This window comes from Phalaenopsis equestris, unplaced genomic scaffold (genome assembly GCF_001263595.1).
Source record: "Phalaenopsis equestris unplaced genomic scaffold, ASM126359v1 Scaffold000840, whole genome shotgun sequence".
NCBI classification, from domain to species: domain Eukaryota; kingdom Viridiplantae; phylum Streptophyta; class Magnoliopsida; order Asparagales; family Orchidaceae; genus Phalaenopsis; species Phalaenopsis equestris.
The window spans coordinates 1,403,352-1,430,075 of NW_018165280.1; the positions used below are offsets into that span (position 1 = coordinate 1,403,352).

The window sequence follows — 26,724 nt, forward strand, 5'->3', positions numbered from 1 at the left end:
AACTAACTTCACAAATATTTATTCAATAAATTTTAAAATAGATTAGTATTAATTTATATTTTAAAATGTAATTTAAAGTTGGGCTTTCGCGATCGCCGCACCATCCGAACTCCGACCGGTCGCTACGTCACCGGTAGCACGGCACCGGCGACCTATCACCTATCCATCCACGTCGGAATGGCATTTCCGTTATTTTTCTAAAAACAAATGGCAGTCCTCCGAATCCCCAACGATTATTCCAACTAATTTAGGGCGCAAGCTGTGACCAGCTATAGCCGGTCAGCTCGAGCCACTGAGAATATTATCTTCAGCGTGACGCACCCCGCTAGTATAATACGCGAGGCGTGCCACCATTCTTGACTCTTGGTTATTTTCTTCGGCAGCACCATTTGTGGGAGGAGAAAGAGAAAATACGGACGTCTGCTTTTCTGTCTCTCGGATTTGTGGGGATCTAGGGTTTCTGCGATCGTTCGGAGCCGGCGCTGCGTAGGGTTATTGTTTGATATGGGTCAGCAGTCACTCATCTATAGTTTTGTGGCTCGGGGGACGGTGGTTTTGGCGGAGTACACGGAATTTACCGGAAATTTTACTAGTATTGCGTCGCAGTGCCTCCAGAAGCTTCCGGCGAGCAATAACAAGTTTACCTATAACTGCGATAATCATACGTTCAACTACCTGGTGGAGGATGGATACAGTGAGTGCCGATGATCTTTATCTTTGATTTGTCGGGATGTTTAGCTTGTTTCTGTTGTGGGATTTGGGGTCTTATGCTTGGTATTTGAGGAAATTTGATTGGCTGGAAATCTAGGGTTTTGGTTTGAATATTTAGTCGATTTGTTTTTTTTTTTGTTTTTTTTAAAGAAGTTTTGTTTAAAAATTATGAGGGCTCAGCCTCTGAAGAGAACTTTTGTTGGGTATTGTTGCTAATTTGATATATGATTATTTTTATTGTCTGCGTGGTACATCCCCTTATTAATCACGGTATTTTAATATGGCTGTTGGAATTTATTAAGGAAATGTATCAGAGTTGTCTCTCCTTCAGATCTGACACGGAGCTACAGTAGCTCGCTTGCAGGCTGCTCTGGACTTACGCTGCAGCTTGTTTAACTAGGGTTGTTTCAGAATTGCTTTTATTTTTTATTTGCTTGCTAAGCTGTATATGTTTCTGTCTCCTGGATTGGGATCAGTAATTTGATCTAGATTAGGGATACCCTAATTAATTATAAGATTATTCGCACAAATTTACGTACAGATATCACGTGAGTTGCTTCGGACTAATTTCGTTGCTTACAAGCTTGTAAACATATTCCGCATTTACAGCGGCATCTTGATTTTATTTTCCCTTGAAGGAACTTTCATATACAGTTGTCCGGAATCTTGGAGTGCTGCGCTTTTTTTGTGTCTGAAATCCTTAATTTTCAGCTTAGACTTAATCTTGTTTGGCAGAGATGACTCATATATATCATTTTGTTCATTAACTAAGCGGGGGATTTACTTACGCAGCACTTGAGACTATTCTATTTACACAATTAGCACTCCAAAAGTTAAATGGCATCAAAATAATGCCCTCATAGCAACCCCGTCACCGCCTCCTCATTAGTGATATCCTAGCGCCTTTTCCCAGCGAGATCTTATGGCCATTTTTTCGTACTCCTCTCCCTCAACACCTTTATGATCCCTTTAATCTTCTTTTCCCAGTGAGATACTATTTCTACTTACTAATATTTCCTTCATCCTTGTTCTTTCATACGCTGCTGGTTTTATTGATGTCCTTCTCAGCAAGATTCATCACAAATTCCTGTTGTCCAGCGAGATATTATCATAACCCGCCATTTTTTCGCTTCTTCTGTGAGGATTTTGTTGAAGGAATTAACAAAAATTGATGAAGTTTTATATCATGTAAATGGTTTATTTGAGGTTTTAAATATGTAAATAGAATAATTTTGATTATTATGTATGTAAACCTCCCTAAACAAATTGCATTTTTCTACACATCAATCTGTAATTGCATATTAATTTACTTACAGATTATTTTTTTCTTTTTATAATCAACAAATTTTGCTCTATATTTGATATCTGTGTTGCTCGTTGTTTTAGTTGTATTTTTCATTAGTTGAGTGAGTAGTTTTATTTGTTTATCTGATACTTTATTCGAGTGTTTGCTTTAATGTAACTTTTATTTTATAATGATTCAGATTATGATGCACATTGAAATATTATTTCTTTGTTATTTGTTTTTCACTTAATGAGTGATATTTGAAGCATGAATTGAATGTTTTTGCTGTATATCTCATTGTTTTAGTATAAACACTTGCAGATTTTTTTTTCTTTTTATAATCACCAAATTTTGTTGTATATTTGATATCTGTGATAGCTCGTTGTTTGAGTTATATTTTTCATTAGTTGAGTGAGTAGTTTAATTTGTTAATCTGATACTTTATGTGATTGCTTGCTTTAATGTAACTTTTATTTTATAATGATTCCAACTATGATGCACATTGAGATATTATTTCTTTTTTATTTGTTTATCACTTAATGAGCGATATTTGAAGCATGAATTGAATGTTTTTGCTGCATATCTCATTATTTGAGTATAAACACTCTATATATGCAAACATGAAGACTAGAAAAGGAAAGTAATAAGGTGGTGAGTATCATATTAATTAAGATGATATTTTATTAAAAAAAATCACCTTACTTATGTAATATTTTCTAAATCATTTTTCCAATCTAATATTTTTATATGATAAAACAACCTGTCAAACTGGAGTGTTTTTATTAGTTTTTTTTGGGTTTTGTGTATCTTGATTTATAATATGAAAAACAAAAGATTTTTTGGGTTGAGTGCTAGTTAAACGTATAACTATACCAACTAATAGTTAATATTTGATAGCAGCTTCAAAGTTCTCATTATTCTCAAGTAATTACATCATATTTTCTTTGGAAAAGATGTAGAATGCTTATACGATATGCTCTAATTTTTAGTGATAAATATCTTTTAAAGACATTCTTTATTAAATTAACGCTAGATGCCTTATTCCAAACAAAATAAGGTCATCAACATATGCAACAAGGATCATTGTGCCAAATGAGTGGTAGATGAAGATAAAATGATTAGATGTGCTACTCTGAAGGTCAGGTCGATAAGAATTTTGCAGAGTTTGTTGAACAGGCACTATGATTTTATTTCAACCCATAGATCACCTTTGAAATTGTGTGAAATTTAAAGATTTTGGCCTCCCCTGAGTACCTTAAATTTTCTTTTAATACATCTATTTGGAGAGATCCCCACAAAGAAAGCATTGTTGATATTTGCTTGGAGCAAGGTTCGTTCTTGGTTAATTTGCAACAAAGAGAAGAAGACGAGTAGAGGTAAGTCAAGCGGTGAGGGAGAATGCTTCAAATTAGTTGATGCTCTGGAGCTGTGTATAGCCTTCGACCGCCAATCTGACTTTGTATTGATTATTATATCCAAGTGGAACATAACAATTAAAATCCGATGACTTCAAATGGAAATATTTACAAATATAATGATTAAGAGAAGTGACGATTTAAAGATCCATGGCATGCCTTTAACAAGGGTTGAATAGAGTTTCCTAATAAGCCTTATGAATGAAGATTGTAGTGGAGACATGGCAAAGTAATGGAAGGAAGAGGAAAAACTATCAAATTATATGAGTATATCAGTTGGTCAGTGTAATAGTGTATACCTTTTCCTAAGGCAATCTAGAGATGTGGATATGAGACCTTGTTGCAGTGGGATGTTTAGTTATAGTGGACAAGATGGATGGAGGTGTTTTAGAAGGAATCAACTAAATCTAATGAGTATATATATGCAATCTGTGAGCATGCACAGCAATGGGTGAAACTGAAAATTCAAGAGGAGAGATGCTTCAAGGGTAGCAGATGTCCTATGAAAGGTGACATCAACATAGACATATGTGCAACCTTCAGAAGGATGCATAGGGACCAGAATAAGAGGTGGATGTGCAACATCATAAGTGAAAAAGGTATTTGTCAGCCACTTGTGGGAGAAAACATTTAATACTAAAATCCAAGATTATTATAATAAGCAATTGCAGTTGAGCAAGAGGTGGAAATCACATAAGGCTCAACTTAGAATGCCAAAGTAATTGATAATATTTCTCTTGGGTGATAAAAATTGAGCGGGAATGAGTACTAATATAATCTATAGAGGAAGTGGTGAAGATATGCTAGGCTGTTGGAAGATAGCTAATTTTTCCAAGAAGGTTTAAATTAATGGGTTGTCCTGTAATAAAATTAACAAGATGAAAAAAGTTTCAACTATGCCCAGCTAGTCTGCAAATCTCATGACTTCTGATTGTTCAAGCGTGAAAGGCAATCTTATTATGGTCAGAAAAAGGTGGAATAAAAAACTCAATGATCTAGACAAGTTGTGAAAGAGTAGTGGAGATATTTGAAACAATAAAATAGGTCATTGATTGATCTTTTAGATAGATTGTAGAGATGGATGAAGACCAGAGAAAAAATTGACAGTAAAATTATCATTTTTATTTTTTACAAATAGTTGGCTCATTGCTAAAGGCGTGGTGCTGATGAAGTTCATCCCGTTTGTTTTTCAAGACGCTATAAGATGCTTGAGTAGATTTGCATGTTGTAAAGAGAATATATTGTAGTAGGGATTGCATACTGCAAAGATGTTATTGTGTGAAAGTGAGCGTATTTCTGCATGAAAGTGCATATCTCTTTAACAGTTTAAATATGATGGTGGAACTAATAGTAGGGTCAATGCTATTGAGAACCCATAAGAAAATCTTAAAGTTAGAAGCTTTGTTATTTGGTGTATTTTGTGGTTTCATCTGATTTAGGTGTTCCAGAGTTCAATAATTAAGTTTTTCGTGAAATCTCATGGTAAACGAAATGTTGGAGATCATAAAAGATGATTGGTACGAGTGACTTTGGTAGTTATATCAATAGTGAATGAGAGTTTTAGTCTTTGACAGAGTATTAGAGGAAGCAGTCGACAAACTCCACCAAGAGGAGATAAAAGTGCAAGTATAGTTTAATCAACCACTTTTCAAGTTGAAGGATAGCACGGGATGTGCTAAGACAAGCTAGTGAATGTACCGAGTATGAGAGAGAGAGAGAGAGAAGTTTGAATGACAACATGAGTGCACTAACATTCAAAAGAAGATAATAAGTGAGCGCGCGCGCACACACACATGAATGAATTTTAGCGAATTTGTGATCCAACACTAGTGGTTGCATGAATACTTGTGCACACAAAACAGTTGCATGCAAATACACTAGCGAGCATTGGTGATACCTGGTTGAGCATAACCAAAAATTAATGAGAAAATCATAAGCTGGAAAAATCCTTAATTAAGAGGATATATTACACTAATAAATCGCCTTCCCAATCAAATATGTTTCTTAAATCTTTTTTTCTAGGTAGTATGTTTAAATGATAACAGTTGTGTTGATATGATATAACAGAAATAGGTTTTTTATTTTATTAATGTAAATTCCTCTTCTAATAATTACACTTGAACTATCATGTTTGTATTTCTCAGCACGATGTAGTTTAGATTTTTGTAATTGGTTCGTAAAATGAGTACTTTGAAGAAAGAAAATATACTTTATGTAGATTAAAGCCATGATGAAGTTATTTTCTTGCTGCAAAATTGGAACGTCTTATTTGAAGCAATAATATACCTAGATCTGCTTCAATTTTTTGCAACTCTGTTCATGGAAACCATGTTGCTTCACTGCCTCTATTTCTTATTCTTTTGATATGAATGGTGCTATTGTTGTACCACTTCTGTCTCTCTATATTCAATTTTTTTATTAGGCACGGTTTTTTTTGTTGTGCCACATCAGCTATATGTAATCATCACGTTTGTTTGGACATGTGATGCTATGTTGGGATCATTTAAAAGTTAATTTTTTATCATTCTGATGCTTGCGTGTCATCATTTTTAAATTTTAAGAAGAGCCTTGTTTATTTACTGGTTTCTGCGATTCTTTGAGTTGCTTGCTATATGTTACATAATTATCTTTTTGCAGTCAAAGCGTTTTATAGCGTGGTAGGTGTTATTTTAATGATGGAAGTTGATCTACCGATTTAAAAATCAAGGTGTTTTCGTCATTTTAAAGACTGAAGGCTGCTGATTGGTTTACATTTATTATTATTTTTTCTTAGGCTCTTTTCTTTTTGCATGACTTGTCTACTTTATTTTTCTAATCTGAAGACGATACTGTAACAATCTGGATAGCAATTAAGTTTGAAATCCCTACTGTGTGAGGGTTAAACATATTGCTGTTTCAGGTAATTCTCATCCATACTCTACGTGAATACTCATGCAGAATATTATGTAATAGAAAGTACCGCTTGAACTTATAAAGGTAAATTTTTATATGATGGGTCGTGATACATAGGAGTGCGGATACATAGGAGTGCTTTATGGAGCAGAGTGTCTTGTAAAAGAGAAGCATAAAATTAAGTGTTGCAGAGATGAGAATGCTCAGGTTTATGAGTGGTTAGAGGCAAATGCGAAAAGAATATATGCTTGAAAGGGTTGAAGTGTAGCTCTAATGCAGCTAAAATTAAGGAGAATCACCTTAGATGGTTTGGTGACATTAAATGTTGACCATCTAATGTCCATGTTAGGAGAGTAGATGTTTTAGATTTGACTTATGCTACGAAAGGTAGAGGTAGACTTAAAAAGTCTTGGGCATGTGGGATATAAGGATTAATTAAAATATGACACTCATTAGGACAATATGGAGAAAAAGGATTAATTTGGTCAACCCTACTTTGTGGGATATAAGGCTTGTTGTTGTTGTGTAGGGTTGTTTAGCCTTATTATATCTTTGGCAATGCTGAGTTGGCTCTTCTAATATATTGTTACTCCTCATTTCTCGCCTTATAGGTGATTACTTATAAGTTTACTGATGACATTTGAAGAATGTTGAGCTACATCTTTTACCTAGTTGTATTTTGTAAAGATACTTTAACGATACATTAATTTTCTTGTTAATCTGTGGTCGTTGTGAGAGAACTATTGAATTAGTTTCATGCAACATAACTCAACACAACACACATTTCTAAATGAAGTTAAATCTCTATGTTTTTCAGTTTTATAAATTAAATATTTATCTTTTGTTAATGATCTTATTTGCACTTTGGGAAATTAAAGGATGTTCCTTTTTGAGTAAAGAGTTGTATGATTGCGCTCATTGGTCAGATTTCAATAAAAAAATGTCTGATGCTATAATGGTGAATTGAGTTCAATTTGCATGCTGTTGGCCAAACCCGCTAATTTTCTCTTTATACAACTCTAATATATTGTTTAATATGACTGCCAGTTGTAGAAGTAAAGGAAATCTAAATGTGGAAGAAGCTTGCTTACTTCACCTATGTCTTTAATGTCTTGTTTGTTTCCAGTTTGATAGTATCTTTTTTTACTATTTATGTTATTTGCTTGTGCTGAGACATATTCTTTTTGCTTTATTGTTTTTTTTTTTGTGGGTGGGGGTTGAATTTTATATGCAGTTTGTTGGGATGATAAGGGAAATGTGTTTGACTTTTTATCATATCACTCATCTTCTGTTACAGCAGACATGTCTTTTCAAAATGTTGTACCTTATTAAGATAGTCTCGTACTTAATTTATCCTAGAAATTCTATGGTTTTTGGGTAATTGCGTTTGTTTCAATCCAGAAATCTAGAGGTTTTAATTAATTCTTGTGTTTTTTTTTACTTCGTGGGTGCAACTATTATTCCATGATTGCCATAGTTGGTTTTGTGATTTCTTCTATTTAAATTTTTTGGTCAAACTAACGACGGCGTTCGATTTGGTCACAGGACCTGTTCTTTTATGTTCTTTTTTTTGTAAGAATAATTTTGATCATTTTAAATTTTCCATTTTTGTTGTTGTAAAACTTATTCATGTAGCTGTGCCCTTTTCCCTTGGTGAGATGAGGGCTTATTTGCTCTTCTGCTCTCTCTCTCTCTGCTGCAGATTGTTCCTTTTGTTTATTGTAGGGAATAGAATCATTCGTTGATACGGCTCACATATTTGCTGCTTGTTAATTGTGCGAGTAATGTCGGATTTTGCGCGTCAAAATCTGCAAAAAACTTGAAAAAAAGTACTAATTCTTATTATCAAAGAAATAAAACTAATTCTGTGTCCCTTTTTTCAGAATTAAATTGACAGTGGTTGATTGATATATATCAGTCATTGTGTTAACTTCTCACAATCGGTATTATTTTTTTTTGTTTTTTCTGGCACGCCCATGGTTGCAATTATATCTCATTATTTAGTGACAGCTATTGTTGACTGTTATGCATGTGATGCTTATTTTACTAAGCTCCTTCTAACATATAGTGGTGGCTCTTATGTTTTCACTGCCAATTTTGCAGCATATTGTGTAGTTGCAATAGAGTCAGCTGGCAGGCAGATTCCCATTGCTTTCTTGGATAGAATTAAAGAAGATTTTACCAAGAGATATGGAGGAGGTAAAGCTGCAACTGCTGTTGCCCACAGCCTTAACCGGGACTTTGGGTATGTTTTATTGCTAAAGTACACATAATCTGTTTCCTGCTATGCTTTTTCACTACAGCTAATGCTCAATTGACACTTATTTCAGGCCAAAACTCAAGGAACACATGCAATATTGCGTTGATCATCCTGAGGAGATTAGCAAGCTGGCCAAAGTGAAAGCTCAGGTTTCTGAAGTCAAAGGTGTTATGATGGAAAATATAGAGAAGGTAATAGAATACTGGGGCATTTACATACATACCACCCCATTCCTGTGCATTTACATATCTGACACCTCTACTTTACTTTTCATATTTATAACACTAATCTTTCATATCACATAAAAAATACTACTATTGTAGCTTTTAAAAGGTGAAATACACCTTTGATAAATTGGTAAGGTGGGCATATATGTAAAAATAAGAAATGAGACACCCTCTGAAATTCTGCGTTACTGACATCTGATTCATTTACATGCTTCACCTTCTTGTTGGTTCACTAGTTACAAAACTTGTCAATCCGCCTTGCAGGTTTTGGACAGGGGAGAGAAAATTGAGCTTCTTGTTGACAAGACTGAAAACCTTCGTTCTCAGGTTATTAAGCCCACCCCTTTGCTGTCTTATAGTGCGGCCATTGCCTTCTTTCTTCAAATCGTAATTCCTTCTCGTTGAGTTTGCAGGCTCAGGATTTTAGGCAGCAGGGAACGAAGATAAGGAGAAAGATGTGGCTTCAGAACATGAAGGTGAAGCTGATTGTTTTGGGCATCATCATAGCTCTAATCCTCATCATCATTCTGTCGGTCTGCCATGGATTCAAATGCTAAGAGAAGGCGAGTCGAGTCGAGCCGTCTTGTCCTTTTATCTTCGAGTAAAATGTCTTCAATCACTGCATGCATGATTATGCTCCTCTGCTCTTTTGATCATTTGTGGTGTGTATTGAGTTATTTTATGATATTATTTTTTCATAGAATCTTTATATAGCAACTCTTATGGCTTTTGAATGTATAGTCATCGTGCTTCTCAAAGAGTTATTAATATGATGATGCTTTCCGCTTCATTTTATCACTATTTTGGTGACACATGAACTGTTTTGTTGATCCTCTGAACCGTCATTGTCTATTGCTGTATTTAAAATAGTGGGAAATTTACATACATGCCACACAATACTTTTTATATACATATCTGACACCCAAAATTTGATATTTACACTTAAAACTCATAACACCTTGGTGTTATGATCCTATGCATGAATAGGTTATTTAACTTTTTTGGTGGTAGTATTTTTGATGTGATCTTAGAGATTTAAGTGGTATGAATGCACTTATAAATGTCTAGGCGTTGGCTATGTAAATACATAAGATTTGTGCGGTATTTATGTATGTAAATGCCTCTTATTTATTTTCGTTTTATTCTCACAATCACTAGCTTTCTAAATCAGTTTCTTTTAAAGGATTGTGCTGCCCTCCTCAAATAATATTGTGTTGAATATTATCAAAATATCATTATAATATCATTAAATTTGCATTTATCATGTTTTTATGAAATATCTTTTTCCCTAATCTTAATACAATATTAAATAGTTTTTTTTTTTATTGTAAATGCTGATTTGCAGCATCCTCAACATAAATTTATTAGTTGATTTTGAATCGATCAACCATAAATTTATATTGTAGCTGCTACAATCTGAACCCTCACTTTTAAGCACTTCTATAAGGGAAGAAAAACTCTGGCTTTGCCAAAGAGGAGAGGTGCATCCATATTTATAAGCTCAAGCAAACCCGAGAAAAATGAAGAGGACTTCTAAGAGGATATTAATTTTTTGAGCAAATACTATTTTTCCTTAAAAATTAATGCAAAAGAGGAAAAATTCTCAATATCATGTATACTTGTACATTCGTATGTATGTATTTATGTAAGTAAATATCTATATTAATTAATTTTTTAAATACCCGCTCTATATTTCTCCTTAATTAATTTCATCGTTTTAATTTCAATATACTGTGATTTCCTTACAAATCAAAGTCTCAAAATTAAAAAGAGAAATAATTAATTTATCTTTTTATTATCAGGCCCACGTAAAAACCCATTGCCTCTCGCAGCACAAAGCAGGAGAGAGGGAATCTCTTAAGCCTCTCTCTCTCATTCTTTCTTTCCCGAAGGGCATAACCGCTCCCCACCTTTCCTCTTCTCTCTCTCCACATTCATATGGCAAAAGCTCAAAAAAGAAAAGAAATTAAGCGAGAGGAAATCTTGGCCATAAGATTATTTAAAAAATTTAAGATATATTTTCGAAGTTCTTGACAATGAAAGGAGGGCAACATAAAGAGTCCTTCAAAAATCATTTTAATCATCAGCATAATGTGTAATAAATTTTTCGCATGATGAGTCTTGATATTAACAAATTTATATTTGAATTGACAGTCTCCATAAGACGAACTCAATGAAACTAAAATTGGTTCGATTTAAGTTTGATCAAGCTCAGATCAAAATGTTTAAGCACAAATTAAAGTTTTGAATGGTCAATTGAATGATCAAGAAAATATCAAATCTAATATGCTTATAATCAAATCGAGTGTCTCGTCGATCCAAATCTAACGAGCACAAGGTCAATTAATTCATACATCACTAAGGCGCTTGAATACTCGTAAACATCATCTGATCAAAAGAATCGCTTTGAGACGATTGATGAAGTTGTTCAAATTCGCGCAATATTTATAGAGAACATGACTCACAAAATTTATAAATAAGCCCCCACTTCCTTCATCAAGGGGGGATTGAGAGTTAATGACTCGCTGAATGAGCTCGAAGCTCTTGAGGATTCCCAAACTCAATCATCGCCAATGCCTGACCACTACTATCGAACAGTTGCCACCAACTTATCACTTCTTCCTAGCCTTCGTCATCGAACACCGCCATTGTTGGACTATCACTGCCCGACCACCGCCTCAAAGTTGTTGTCACAGTTAAAAAGCTGCCACTCAACCTCCCTCGTCGAGATGCCACCACTTTCATATAGCCCAAGTTGACATAACGCTTTTTGACGCTCCACCTCTACCTCAGCTTTTCATCACAATTGTCTGGTCACCACTACTTCTTCAACATTTTCTGTCACTTTCCTAGCGAAAAACCATATCTCAATCATGTAATAGTGCTTATGGCTATTAAAGAGCCAATAAAGTTTTGTAACATACATCAACTTAATAAAATTATTTCAACCGAGTCATACCTTCGTGGTTTTTGTTCCTTTAGATTTTTGTTCCTTTAGATTTTTTTTTTTTTAAAACTTATGATATCTTTTTCGTTAATTTCTTTTTACCTGTGCGTGCACAATATTTTTGTAATACATTAAAGTATCAATACATCACTTAACCATCGTGAATTTATTAGCGCATAACAATACAAATACTACTTTTTTGAATGAAGAAATAAATACAAAGAATTAAAATATTTTATTCTCATGATTTAAAAAATAATTGTTAACTAATTATAAACAACATCAATCATTATTTGATTAAATGAAAAGAGCACTTCTCTCAAGTACTATTATTAATATTATGAAAAATTTACACACAAACCACACAATTCTTATATATTTACATATCAAACAAGTCGAAGAGACCAACCCTCAAAATTTGATATTTATACTTATAATATATTATATCATAAATTTATGAATAAAAATGTATATTTTAATTTTTATGAAAACAACATTGGTGATGCTTTTAATTTGTTGTCAATACTTTGAATGATAAGCACGTGACTATGGTCGTCTGAATGTTAGATATGGAAGTACAAAAGCATTGTGGGGTATGTATGTAAATACCCCTTATCAGTATTATTATTAAATGCAATAGTAATATTTGCAAAAAACTACACTCTTAAATATATAAAATAATATTATTACGTTCCATTTCCTCTAAGATTCTAAATCCGAACTAAAAGCATTATTAGTATTTATTCAGTGGGCCTTTCTGAAAAAGATTCCATTCGGCCGCGCTTTATAAGCCGATGAGGCGCAAGGGAGGGGCAGGCGTCCTGCTTGGCATAACCTCCATCTAGGGTTTTAGGGCAGCCCTCACTACCCTCTATCCCAACGGGAACCCTAACCCTAATCACGCCGTTATCATGGACCGATACCAGAGAGTCGAGAAACCGAGACCGGAGTCTGCCATTAACGAGAACGAGATCCGAATCACCACCCAGGGCCTCATTCGCAACTACATTAGCTACGCGAACAGTCTTCTACAGGTTCAACCGACACCTCCTCCCCATTTGCACAAATTGATTTCCGTTGGTTTGTAACTGCTATGAGATTTTGATTATGGGGAAGAAGTTGTTGTTATCTCCACAGATCTCATTAATAAAACAAGAAAATGACGCCAGAATGCAATATTATATCATTCATATGTTTTATTCACATTTGTTTAGCATATATCATACCGTTTATAAGATTATCATGTATTTTTAATATTTTCTATGTCAGCATACTTCAAATTCAAGCTTGCCTTTGAACGGTGAACAATGTTCAATTTTCAAAGGCTAACTTGGGGTTGAAGTATGCTGACATAACAAATATAAACAAATATATGAAAATCTTATAAAAGGTGTGATGTACACTAAACAAACGTGAATAAAACATATAATATTGCATTCTGGTGTGATTTTCTTGTTTTAATGTCCAATCAAACCAGTAAATGACTAAAAGATTTTACTTGAATAGCATATTAATACTATCAATTGTATAGTTAATGGGATAACTGGCTTATTTGATTTTTTGGTCTTAAAGTAAGTTAATTTTGGGTCACCTCTAAGATCCAGTCAATTGTTGTAATGACAATCTTTATTACAATTTCATATTTTGACCTCTGCTTCAAGCTGAGTTTTTCTAATTCTTTGCTAGGTTGATCTGTTCACTTTTTATTAGGTTGTTGATTCTTTTCAAGGTCCAATTAAATTGGCCTATTTGATTTGGATTTCACATCCCTAGTTGGAACACCAGTCAATTTTATAGGACATGTATTCTAATGATGTATTGCTCATACTCATAGAGATGCAAATGCTTTAGTGCCAAGATGGCTCGGGTCATGTGAGGCCCCACTTGTGCATCTTCTAGGTCTTTGGATAAGTCATTTGAGCTGCATGTTTTTTGGAGAACGCGTAGTGGTGTGTGCACCAATTGCCTTCTTAATCTAACAAATCTTTTATTTAACTAACTTTATCTTCATTCCAGATGTTTGGAATTCTAATTGTTTTTAATAGTAAAAGCTCTATAATTTACCCTTTTATTTTGAACTATAATATGTTTTTTTTTTTTTGTAGCTTTCTTTCTCTTATTGTTATCAGAGGTCGCTCCTGTGCCTGTCACTATTATTCACCTTTTTTTGGACATTGCTTTTTTTTACAAGTATTTATTGCTATTCAATTTATTTGGTTTCAACTTTCAAACATGATTTTTAAAGTTATTGATGGCATGCTACTTTTGTTTTTTTATGATTTATTTCTTAAATAACTATCTGAATTGATTTATTACAATCCATTACTTTGTATTTTATAGTTGCATGCCATGCATTATATCTTATTTTATTGAGGGGTCTTTCTATGATTATGGATATACATATATTGCGTACTTTAAGAATATTGTGGATAAATTTGTCTTGAATGATATCTCATTAAGATTTTAATTATGATTCCTTTTGAAATATTGATGCCTCGGTTTAGAAAGCAGAATTGTTCATTCCCCATGCAATTTTAAGCCTTTGTACTTTAATATCACTTATCCTTTTATAAACGTGTTACTAGTTTAATTTCTATTTTTAGGTTCATTTAGAACTGTCCAAAAACATTTTCAAAGGTCACCAAGTAAATGCTCCCTTGGTTGCAACCTTACTAATATGATGTTTCTTGAGCAGTTGTCCTAAAGAAAAAAAAAGCTTCTATGGTGATTTCTAAATCTTATGCTCCAAGTTGTTTGGTATTTACTAGGCAAGAATGCTAAAAGTTTGTCTCAGGAAATTCCTTGTCTGCAACATGATCATATCACTACCCAACAATTATTAACTTAGATGTTTAGTTGTGTAGCTAGATGCCATCCAACACAATTGTCATATCAATGTATGTTGAAGGTATTAGGATTTTTAGATAAGGAATGAAAGGGTTTATGGGCTATAGATTTATGTGCTAAATAAGAAAAAACTATGAGCTTAAATTCACGTGCTTAATATGAAAAGAAGGGTTTAATGGATTCACATGCTTAATGTAGAAAGTGGAGTTCCACATATTACTCCTCATGCTGGTTGTACATTAATTTTAATTTATAAATTCTTTGTAATTAATGGTTTTCAATTATCTTGGAGGTAGTTTTGTGTATAAATACCTATTGAGATAATGAACAAATAATACTTTCTAGGCACATTTTTTTCCATATAATATTCAAGTATATTTCGGGTTCTCATTCCAATCATTCTTTGTTTTCTCTTTCATTTTTCTCCCCATGCCTGATTTTTTTCTTTTAATTCCATTTGAAAGAGTTGATAATCATGAATGTGAAAAGTAGACTAAATGATAATTCTAGAGGATATAAACCTTATATAATTTATTTTCAATCATTGATTGTTCTCTCTTTCATTTTTCTCCTTCCTATGTCTATTTTGTTTTTTTTAATTTCATTCAAAAGAGCCGATTATCATGAATTGTGAAAACTAGGCTAAATTATAATTTTAGGAGACATAAATATTGTATTGTTTGGATGGAAGAAACTACTTAAGAGATTTCAGATTGTGAAGTCCATCTTGAAAGGAAAGAAGAAACCCATCATCTTGTTGATTCTTTTCTAGATCTGAATGATCAAAAGTTTGCACTTTGGGATGAAGTGGGTTCCATGATCATGTCATGGTTATGGAGCACCATAATATCTAAAATTATTAGATCTTGCGTACTCTTAACAAGCGTAGTGGATGCAAAAGTCAAATAGGCTTACACAAAAGTTAAAGATGTTGCTCTCTTTTATGAGATCAAAATGAAGCATTAAATAACCTAGTTAATTTCACCGTCATTGAATATTTCACTACGGTGAAGTCAATTAATTTGAACTAGATTCAAGATAAAATGTAGTGTTCATGATGAGAAAGAGTGTTTGAGTTTGTTGCAGGGTTTAATAAAGAATTCTATCAAGTTTGTATTCAAATGTTGAGCATAAAAATTGTACCCACCATCCCTTAATGAAATGTTCTCACTTGTTGAACCTAAGAAGGAAGAAAGATTGTAATGCATGACACTCCCAACTTTGAATTATTGGCCATAAAAATAACATAAAATTATGATAAGAGACTTTTTACCACATATTCTTCTAAAATACTATGGGTAATTATTATAAGAAAAATGGGCATATCAAAGAGAAATGTTGGAAGCTTCATAGAATACCCCAAGGCTATGGTGGAAACAAAGGAGGCTAAACAAAAGAAAATGCTCATCTTGTTAAGCCATATGAGCTTAACAAAAAAAAAAAGAATGACAAAGCTAAGAAACTTCTTTCCTTTCTTTCTATTTTTTTTGGATATGCTCTATAGCTCAAAGTGATGCAAATTCGATCTCTTGTATATTATTGCCTAAGGTAGCTCCTCAAAAAATTTGATAACAGATTCAATAGCTACCGATCACATAATAAACGTTGCTAGTATTTAGAAATTTGCAAATCTTATCTAATTAGTAAAGAAATAAAAATAGTCGATAGTTTCCTAATAGTTATTATAGGTCAAAGTAATATACTGATATTTTTGTTTCTTCTGCATTTACTCTCAATGAGATGCTACATGGTCTTAAGCTACCACTAAATCTTCTGTCTATTCATGAACTCGTCAAATATCTTAATTATAAAATGAAATTTTTGTTGATGATTATTTATTCTAAGATAATATGGGAGACACATTTGGGCAAATTAGAAAAAAAGGACGAGTCATACCTACTTAACTAAAAGAACTTCTTATTCTAATCTTGTCTTTTCATGAACTCATCAAATATCTTAATTATAAAATGAATTTTTGTTGATGATTATTTATTCTAAGATAACATGGGGAACACATTTGGGCAAACTAGAAAAAAAAGGACGAGTCATACCCATTTAATAAAACAACTTCTTATCCTAATCTTGTGTGTTTATTCTATGCAAATGCAACTTGGGACCATCATTAGAGATTCACATATTTCTTGAAAGTCGTAAATGTATGTTTATACCTCTTTTTATAAATATTTACATTGGGAGAGTAATGAATTTTCTAAACATCATGAGTTTTTGTTTTTTTCTAAAGCTGACTCTTAAATCTTTTACTCTTTTTATGATAATTCACTTAGGTATTTAGAGACTTAAAAATTCTTAATGCTTCTATAGTTAAAGAATTTGTCACATTCATTGATAATTGTACTTAAATTACGTGTTTATTTGATTAAATAAAAATGTGTTGTCAATTATATTTATTCAATCTTTATCTCTATCGCACAAAAATAAATTTAGTGTCACTGTTTAAAAATTTAAGATTGTTAATGCTTGGGATTCTTTTGGTCAAACTATATATTTTTCTTCAATAAAATGGTGTGGCTCTTGGAAGCTTTTGGTTTCTAAGAAATTTATATTTTAAAATTAAATTCCTAACAAGAGTGGAAGTTATTATTATCTCCACATATCTCATTAATAAAATACCCGCATGAATGATTGATTTAAAAGTCCCTTGAACTATCTTGCGTAGTTTTTTTTTTCACAAACACTTATTTTTCAAAACTTTCAAAAAATTTCGATTGTCTTATATTTACTTCCACAAAAATGCTGAGTTAAACTTGATCCTAGGGGATTTAAGTGTGTTTTTATTTGATATTATTATTTTACTGTCCAAAAAATCATTTCAAAAGATATCACTTGTAATGAAAATTAAAATTTTTTAATTCAAATTTATCTTCAGATAGAGAACTGAAAAAAAAGAAAGGATTTATGAACTTAATATCTTCTCTTTCAACATTTCAGCTACACGAACATAAATATAGCATATGCCTCTAATCACTAAGCCTTGTTAGGTCTATACAAGAAAAATAAAGCTCATAGAAAGTTTTAAGTTTCAGAATTCTTGTCAGGTAACTCTTATAGAAATGATCCTTTTACCACACGGTCTCCTCTATACCTTAAAATCTAATACACATCTTTTTAATATCTCTCTCCTACATATAAAGACTTCATTATGAATATCAATTTTAGAATCATTAAATTACCACAAATTCTAGTTTAGGACACTAGAACTTAAGACTTGGAAGGATGTCATGAGAAACTAGATCAATGCTTTGGAAGAAATCACATAAAATTAAATTTTGAAAAAGAAATTCTCTGTAGAATACATGAAACTTGAGAGATAATTAAACTATCAAAATGGACAAAAAGTGTAGGACGCAAGAGTTTTTTTTTTTTAAAATGAAGTTGATGGAAGTCTGGAACAATTTATAGTCAGTGGTTGTATTCAATTGTATTAAATAGATTATCAACATACCTTTGCTCTTGTTATTAAAATTAATAAAATTCACATTTTAATTTCCTTGGCTGTTAATCTTGGTTGGTTCATGCAATAATATCTTGCAAAATATTTTTTTATATGGAGATTTGAAAAGGTTTGTATTCTTTACTAAGATTTGATAGTTCTTTCATACAAAATAGGGCATGCAGATTAAAAAAGACACTATATGATTTTAAGCATTTTTCAAAGGCATGATTTGATAGATTTACAAAATTCATATGAAATGAGATATAAATATAACCATATATGATCATGTACTTTTCATAAATTATTTCACGGTTTGGAAAAAAATCAATTCTTGTTATGGATGCTGATAATGTAATTATTACTCGAGATAATTATAAAGGATATTAGTCACTTAGAAAAAAAACTCTGTAAGAAGTTTGAAATCTGAGAACTCTACAAGTTCAAATACTTATTAGATATACATGTTTTTTAGTCAGAAAAAAATACCTTCAATAAGAATATGTTAGGGATATTTTAGGAGAAATAAAAATGACTAACTGCAGGTCATGCGAATCTCTAACTAAATCGGGTCAGAAATTGGACATAGATAAAGAATGAATAGATGCTGATATTAGACAATCTAGATTAATTGAGAAATTAATCTTACCATCTCATTTACATCTCTTTTATTGCAAGTCTCATAAGTAACTTAATTTAGATGCTAAATGGATTTCACATTCAAGCTGCTTAGAGAGTTTCTAGGTATCTAAAATCAAATATTGAAAAAGGGATTCTCTATAGAAAACATGAAATTTTATAAATTGAAGTATACATTGATGCAAACTATAGGATATTATCAGGGGATAGGGGATCCACTTTAGGATATTAAATACTTTTGAGAGGAAATCTGGTAAAATGAAGAAGCAAAAAAATAATTTGTGTCTCATAGTCAAGTGCTCAATCTGAATTCTGATCAATTTCAAATTATTTGTGAATTCCTTTGGATTGAAATTATATTAGATGATTTAAATCAAGTTGAAAGAACCCATGAGAATATACTGTGACCATCTGAGCATCCACGTTGCACGTAATCTAAAACAGTAGAGTTGAACTAAACACGTGGAAGTGGATATGTATTTTATAAAAGAGAGACTAGAAAGCATGTTACTTTGCACTCCATATGTTTCAACGTGATGTCAACTTGCCGACATATTTTTAAAAGGACTTTGCAACCCTGCATTTAAAAGTAAATTAAATAAATTTGGAGTGGTAGAACTTCATCATCCGATTTGAATGAGAGTATTAAATAATTAGGATTGTTAAATAAAGAATGAAAGTAGCCGCAAATTTATTTGCATGAAAGTTTGAGTGCCATGGATTTATGTAATTAACATGGAAAAAGGAGTGCCATGGATTGCTTGCTTCTTCGATTAGCCAAGCAGTAGGTTTTAGAGAACATATTTAATTTTTAAATTCTTTGAAGTAATAGTTTTTAATTATTTTCTGGGTAATTTTATGCATAAATACTCATTGAAAGAAACAAAATTTGTTTTTTGGCCCCTTTTTTTTTCTTTAGTATCATTGAATCATATTAATTTATTCCACTTGCATCTGCTATACTTTTTGTTTAACTGATTAACTTGAAATGTTCGTTTATGTCTATTAAGTTAATACCTTTGCATTCCATTGCCTGACATGGTTGGCCCAGCAGCCTTTTTCGTCTCATGAAACATTCAATTTCACAATCAGGAAAGAAGAGCGAGGGAAATCGTGTTGAAAGCAATGGGGCAGGCAATTAACAAGGCTGTGGCACTTGCTGAGATCTTAAAGGTCAGTCTTAGCCTTCACATTATTTTGAGGGTATAAGTTACCAACTTCGTGTATCTTAAATTATTTTCTTGTATCAAGTGCAGAATAGGATTCCTGGATTGCATCAAGATACTAGCATAGGTTCAGTCAGTATTACTGATGTTTGGGAACCAATTGAGGAGGGACTTGTACCGTTAGTATTTTTGCTGCCCCTGTTTATAAACATATTAAGTTCCTCAATGTTGTTAAAAATCTATATCAAACTTTTGAGCTTGCAGGTTGGAGGTGACAAGACAAGTTTCAATGATTTCAATCTCATTGTCAAGCAGACCGCTCAACAAGAATTCCCCTGGGTAACAGATTTTAAAGTCATACATCAGAAGAAACATTGATTTTTTATCTCTATATTGTTTGTTTTCAATTGGCCTGCTTGAATTAGAAAAGTATTTTGAAATTTTTATCTTTATATTAATTGTTTTCATTTAACCCTTACTAATTATATGGTGCTGTATTGTTTGACTGAGAAATATTTGGATTTTTTTTTATTGTGCAGGTATCAGAGTCCATTACATGTACCACAATCAAAGATACAAAAATATCAACAGCCACAGCAATATCAACAACAGGTTCCAAGACAAACTCCAGCTCAATATATTGATGGTATGTATTTATTTGTTCGTTTTGATTATATGGTCTCTTTAACTTTATTTGCCAATTTGTTCTTATTATTTCTAATGATTTATCCCGCTAATTTTGTCATTGATTGTGGCAAAGATTCATATGGACGAGAACATGGTCGAGGTCGAGGAAGAGGAAGGAACCGAGGCAGAGGTGGTTATGGTGGGTACGGAAATTATGGAGGACATGGAGGATATGGAGGATATGAAGGGTATGAAGGATACGGAGGATATGGGAATAATCAAGGTATTAATGATTTTCTTTGCTTGGATGTTATTGCTGCCGTTCTTTTGTCATTGGAAGAGAATCGAGTAGGTGCTTCTTTCACCTTTTTCTTATTGGATTGGAGATATGGAACCTGATCAGTTGAAATCCTCTGCTGATGAGACTCCACTTATTTTTTGCTGTCCCAGCATAGTGCTCTCTTTGTTGTCTTTGTTTAATTTGTATTTTCTACTGGGTTTTATTTGCACACATATTTGGCTGATGGACTTATTTCATGGTAGATAATGGTGGGTGGAATTACAACTGGAATCAAGGTCGTGGTCGTGGTCGAGGAAATTGGGGTTATCGTGGTAAGATCTTAAGCTAAATCTGAAATTTTTTATTTTTTTCTGTATTTTTAAAAGCTCTGCCTTGGTTAAAAATTGCTTTAGACTCTTTAGCAATGCTTTGATTCTCTATTATACCGTAAACAAGTTCAAATAACTTGCAAATGTCACCTTTACTTTGATAGTTTTTCAAGCCGGTGAACAACAATCTTTAATTTAATGTGGAGGCCAATTAATCAATTTTTTGTATAATCTTTTTATGTCCCGATACATCCATGTTGTTAAACCGGCACTTAAGGACAATTTACTAATTTTATATTTCTTATTGTTTGGTATAAATAGGGTTTAATAAGATTAGCGTTATGCTATTTGTGATTGTTGTTTTTGAATGCTAGGGTTACGATTTGGGTGAAATTGTATTTCTCTCAAATTATAGGTGCTTATCTTTATGTATTTGTGTTATGTTGTTTTTGTGTTGGAGAAATAAAATATTGGTTGCCCTAATTTCTATGAAAAATTTTCCTGGTTCATATCAAATTGGTACAGGGAAAGCAATAATGGGATCACATAGAGGTTTTAGAATAGTGAAGCCAACGATGAGATCTAGTGTTCCCTAGTAGTATTTTGAAAGCCAACAACGGGATCGGGCGTGCGCTAGTGATTGAACTTCTCGATCTAGGAAGCTGACGAAGGGATTACTACGTTTCTATCGCGATTCAAGCTAGTTGGGAGTCGACGGGATCACGATTTTACGTAGCTGGGAAGCAAACTGCGAGAACACGACATACAGACTATGAGATCGCCACTTACAGAGCGAAATAGTTGATTGAGATGAGATAGCTGGGCGTACGGATGACGGATCAGTGTTATGCTATGTGTGATTGTTGTTTTTGAATCTTAGGGTTAGGGTTTATGTGTGATTGTCTATCTCTCGAATTATAAGTGCTTATCTTTATATATTTGTGCTATGTTGTTTTTGTGTTGGTGAAATAAAATATTGTTTGTTCTAATTTCTATGAAAAGTTCCTCTAGTTCGTATCAAATTGGTACAGGAAAAGAAACGACGGGATCACATAGAGGGTTTAGAATAGAGAAGCCAAAGATTGGATCTAGTTCTCCCTAGTAGTGTTCCGAGAAGCCAACAATGGGATCAAGAGTGTGATAGTGACTGAACCTCGCGATCTGGAAAGCTGACGATTCTATCACGATTCAAGCTAGCTGGGAGCCGATGGGATCACAGTCTTAAATAGCAAGTAAGCAAACTACGAGATCACGAGGTAGCAAACTGCTGGATCACCACTTGAGTTGGGATAATAGGGCGTACAGACGACGGGATCACGGTTGACAAAGCAATACAATCACTTGATTCGACCTAGTGTGGGAAGCAAACGAAGTGTTCGCGTTGTACAATGACTGAATCACGCGATACAATCACAAATCGAGCTAGTTGAGGAGCCAACGAGCGTACAGAGTGCCACTTTTGTGATTAAAAAATTTCTTGGGAGTAATGACAACAAAAAAGTAGATATTCCAGAGGAGAAATTAGGTAGAGTTGAGCCTAATCAGATTTGAAATGGAGTGATGGTTCGTCCATGGAGGGGAGATTCATCGTTCTGGAAGCAATGATGAAGTTTGTGGAGTTTCACACAAACTCGCAGCTGCCCACTGCGGGATCAAGTGACATCATCAAGAGCAAACACAAGCAATAACCATATGAAGGATTTGTGCGACATCAGGGCAGCGTTGTTGCCTTAGCTTGATCCAAAGTCGCGAGATCAAGCAAAGGAATCTGGAGCGGACTCGAGAGACAACACATTGAAGGAATTTACGCATCCCCACGGCTGAAACAAATAGAAGCAGGCAAGATCAAATGAGGAGTCGGGAGCAAACTCGAATGACAACTCTTGGAAGAAATAGCGTGATATCCAAGCATCTGTAATGAATGGAAGAAGACAAGATTGAGAAAAGGACTAGGGAGCAGATTTGAGCAACAAAATATGGAGGGAATGGCATGATGTATGGAGGTTTGGAACAAATGGCAACTGACAGAACGAGTTAATATGCAGTTCGGGGTTTGAGATGATCATTTTGAATAATTTCGGCCTAGAACAGGGAACCATATTTTGTGAGGCCCCAACAAAGGGATACGCTATTGCTTTTTATTTTGGCGGCCTTTCGAGTTGAAGGCGATTCTAGAGCAATGATGGAAACATAGTAGATGGAGAAAAATAGGGGAGTTTGTAAGAGATTGATTTTGTCTTTGCAGTCTTCAGGAGGGAGATAAGATGATGTTGATATGTTGTGATCCTAGTTTGTGTGAGTCTTGGGGGTTGGCGAAACCATCAAAGGTGGTAGCTTAGTTAGATTGACCACCTAAGTCCTTGAAGTGGTGGATAAGATTTCTGGGACTTACATGATACCACCGAAAGTTGAAGAAGGAATACTTTTAGTGGGGGAAAACGACAACCCAGGCTTTTGAGAAGTTAAAGAAGGCCATGACGAATGTACGGGTCTTGGTGTTACCAGATTTCAACCGACCTTTCATTATAGAGCTGCTGCTTCAGACTATGAATTAGGCGTAGTCCTCAGACATTGTCAGTGATTTATCACTTATTTCAATCAAGTTTTGATTGTGAGAACTAGATAAGTCATTATATGAGTGAGAGTCACACGACTTGATCCAGCAACAAATTTTTTTCCCTTGACCACAATATGTCTTTTTGAGAGTAGAGTAATGTTAAACTAGCACATAAGGGAAATTTAGTAATTTTACATTTATTGTTGTTTAGTATTAATAGGGCATAATAGAATTAGAGTTGTGTTATTTGTGATTGGTGTATTGAGTCTTAGGACTAGGGTTTTGGAGAGATTGCCTTCATCTCAAATTGTAGGTGTTAGGGTTAGGGTTTGGGAGAGATCGCCCATCTCTCGAATTGTAGGTGTTTATCTTTATGTATTCGTGTTATGTTCTCCTGTGTTGTTGAAATAAAATATTTGGTTGCCGTAATCTCCATGGAAAACTCTTTTATTTCGTATAAGTTGTTCACCATTACCACCTCTCCCTCTTAAAGAGGATGCTAACAAAATTTGAATGTTGAATTTGAAGAGACAGAGAATGACAAGGGCATAAAGGCCATGTTAGCAGAGGACATTGTTTGCAAGGATATAGAAAGAGCGCAGAATGTGATAGAAGGCGTGCTCCACTTGGTGCCTTAGTTGAGCAAAACACGATGTACACCTGGGGAAAGATTATGAGTCTCGCCTCAACAATTGCATAGTAGGATGAAGCATATTTTACGTTGGAAAGGTTCAAGACATGGTAATTAATGTATCGTGCTTGTTATGAAACACCCTAATAGTTAAGGAGGCCTTAATAGAGTGTGATACAATTTACACTATGGTAAAGTTCATGAGTCTCGCCTAGACAGCTTCAATAATGGAGTGAGATATAATTTATGCAGTAGAGGTTTAAGATGTAGATAAATCTTTGTGAAGTAGTACATTTCATTTTCGTTGGTGGTCGTTACTTGGCTCTCACATACTCATTATCGCTGGCTATTCCATTTCCATGGAAGTTTGTCACAAGTTTATGAAGCAGCAAGTGAAATGGAAAGGGTCAGTCAAGGAAAGAGAGCTGTTAGGAATTTGTAACAGTGTATTTAGGTGTATTTAGGTGACGGGGTGAGTGGGAGATCATGTCATATGCGGGAGAGCAGAACTGGAGAAGTTGGAGCTATGGCTTGTGGCGAGCTTGTGGCTAGAGAGAAAGGAGAGCGATGCAATGGAGTTGGAAGATATGCAGGAGTAAAGGAAGAGCAGAAACAGAGCTAGGGTTTTGTCCTGCTAGAATGACAAAATGGGGAAGAGTTACATGTGAGAAAGCACATGCAAGAATAGCCTTGAGGCTTTCGTGGCTGGGAGAAAGTTGGGGATTAGAGCGAGAGTGCACAAGCTCTAGGAGATCGAGAGCCATATTTTTCGTTTGGATGGAAATATCACAAGCGGCTATGTTGTGGGAGAGAGTGATTTGTTAGGGCATGTCAATGTGGGAGAGTGAGTGACATTCACAAAATGGGATGGCACGTTACTGAGAATTAGAGAGAGAGGAATATAGTAAGCACTGCATTAAGGCAGGAGCTTATTTGTTTGCTATGAGAACGTGGGAGTGAATGAAATGACAATGATGTAATGGTATGTTTTTTGTTTTGTTTTGTTTTTTTTTCATTTTTTTCTTTATTCGTTGGTAAAGAAAAAAAATGAATAGGGATAGTGAAGTAGAATTACCAAGACTAGCTCTTTGAAAACTTTATCTTTGGTTGGAGTACTAGCTGTCTTAGAGGAAAAGAAGAGCGCACTTGATCTCTGCTTTGCTTTTGTTGCTACTCTTCCTCGACCTCTTCTATCTGTCCTCCATAGCGATGAAATGACAAGGGAAGACGATTTGTTATCATCAATAACATGAGAATGTGCAATTTCTGAAATGGAGTGAAGAGATGTTTTCGATCTTGGAATTGGAGTCTTTGCATAATAGGAAGACTGGTAATGTCAGTGTGAAGATGGTTCTTTTTGGGAGACAACCGTGAGGAAGCCCAACGAAATAATTTTCTTTTACTTTTTCATTGTTGTTTGCTATTGAACTAGAAATGTGTTATTATCTCTCAAATAAATCACATTTTCTCATAATTATATACGAACCAAACTAGTTAAATGTATTCATTATACAGTTAATTCTTCTATGCTAAGGGTCTTCCAGGCCTATAATCTTTAGCCGTTAATATAATCATCTTCTAGTATTTTGCGTGGAATTTTGGTTTTCTATTTTTTTTTTTTTTGTGTGGAACATTTAAATGCTAACGATTTAAATGGGCAGCTGCTGGATATGAATGCTTGATATGAGCGAGGAAGAGGAGTTGGAGGGAGAGGCTATGGCCGAGGAAGGGGTAGGATGGGTGGCCGTGGGAGAGGAAATCAGGGATAGTGAGAATGTGGTGGTGGGACCACTTTTCAAGAGCAATGTGGTGGTGGGACCGCTTTTCAAGAGCATGCTCTCTTTCCTATAAGGGCAGTGAAAGGCTGATGTAAGTGTTTCATCTAGTCTTGATATTGTGAGGTATGGCTATGGTCTTTATAAATGTTTCTTGAAGAGGATTATCCTCTGTTTCTATTGTATTTGTTATAAGTTTTTTCCATGGTTGTTGAGTTTATGAGCATGCTGTAGTGGTTTCGTCTTTACAATTTCCCATCACCTTTTCATGGCTTTTATATTCATGTATCTAATACTCAAATTCAATGTATATTGAAAAAAAAAAAAAAAAACTTATTTGACCTGCAAATGATCTCTTTATAGCAAGTATCCAATGCTAAATTTTTTAATGTACCTAATACTGCAGTGATTTATTTATTGAAAAAAAAAAAACTTATTTTGGCCAACTTTAGCCTGTCTTGTCACAGATAAGACTTAGAATGCGCTATGTGGGGGTTGGTGGGGTTGGCTGGGGGGTTCTTGGTATAATCTTTCATCATCTCTACAATGCCGCTCTCTAAATTTATTCCCACCTTACTCGGTGCCTTATTTCTCGCAAGCTCATCCGACTCCTCTTTATTGCTTTGCCAGCTTGCTGGCTGAAACAGATTGGAATAAGTCTCCACAGCAAAGTTTTATCTATCAT

General features: G+C 33.9%; 1 protein-coding gene and 1 pseudogene across 1 annotated transcript; both read left to right on the top strand.

Moving 5' to 3' along the window:
* The first annotated feature begins 281 nt into the window (after positions 1–281).
* LOC110031674 lies at positions 282–9,578 on the top strand (annotated as a pseudogene).
* Positions 9,579–12,521: 2,943 nt separating this feature from the next.
* Positions 12,522–25,951, top strand: LOC110031558 (ribonuclease P protein subunit p25-like protein). Its single transcript, XM_020734807.1, has 8 exons — positions 12,522–12,771; positions 19,767–19,847; positions 19,931–20,019; positions 20,105–20,179; positions 20,380–20,486; positions 20,601–20,750; positions 21,011–21,079; positions 25,926–25,951. The coding sequence occupies exons 1-8, from the start codon at positions 12,649–12,651 to the stop codon at positions 25,949–25,951; spliced, it is 720 nt and encodes a 239-aa protein (XP_020590466.1). The 5' UTR covers positions 12,522–12,648.
* The last annotated feature ends 773 nt before the right edge of the window (positions 25,952–26,724 follow it).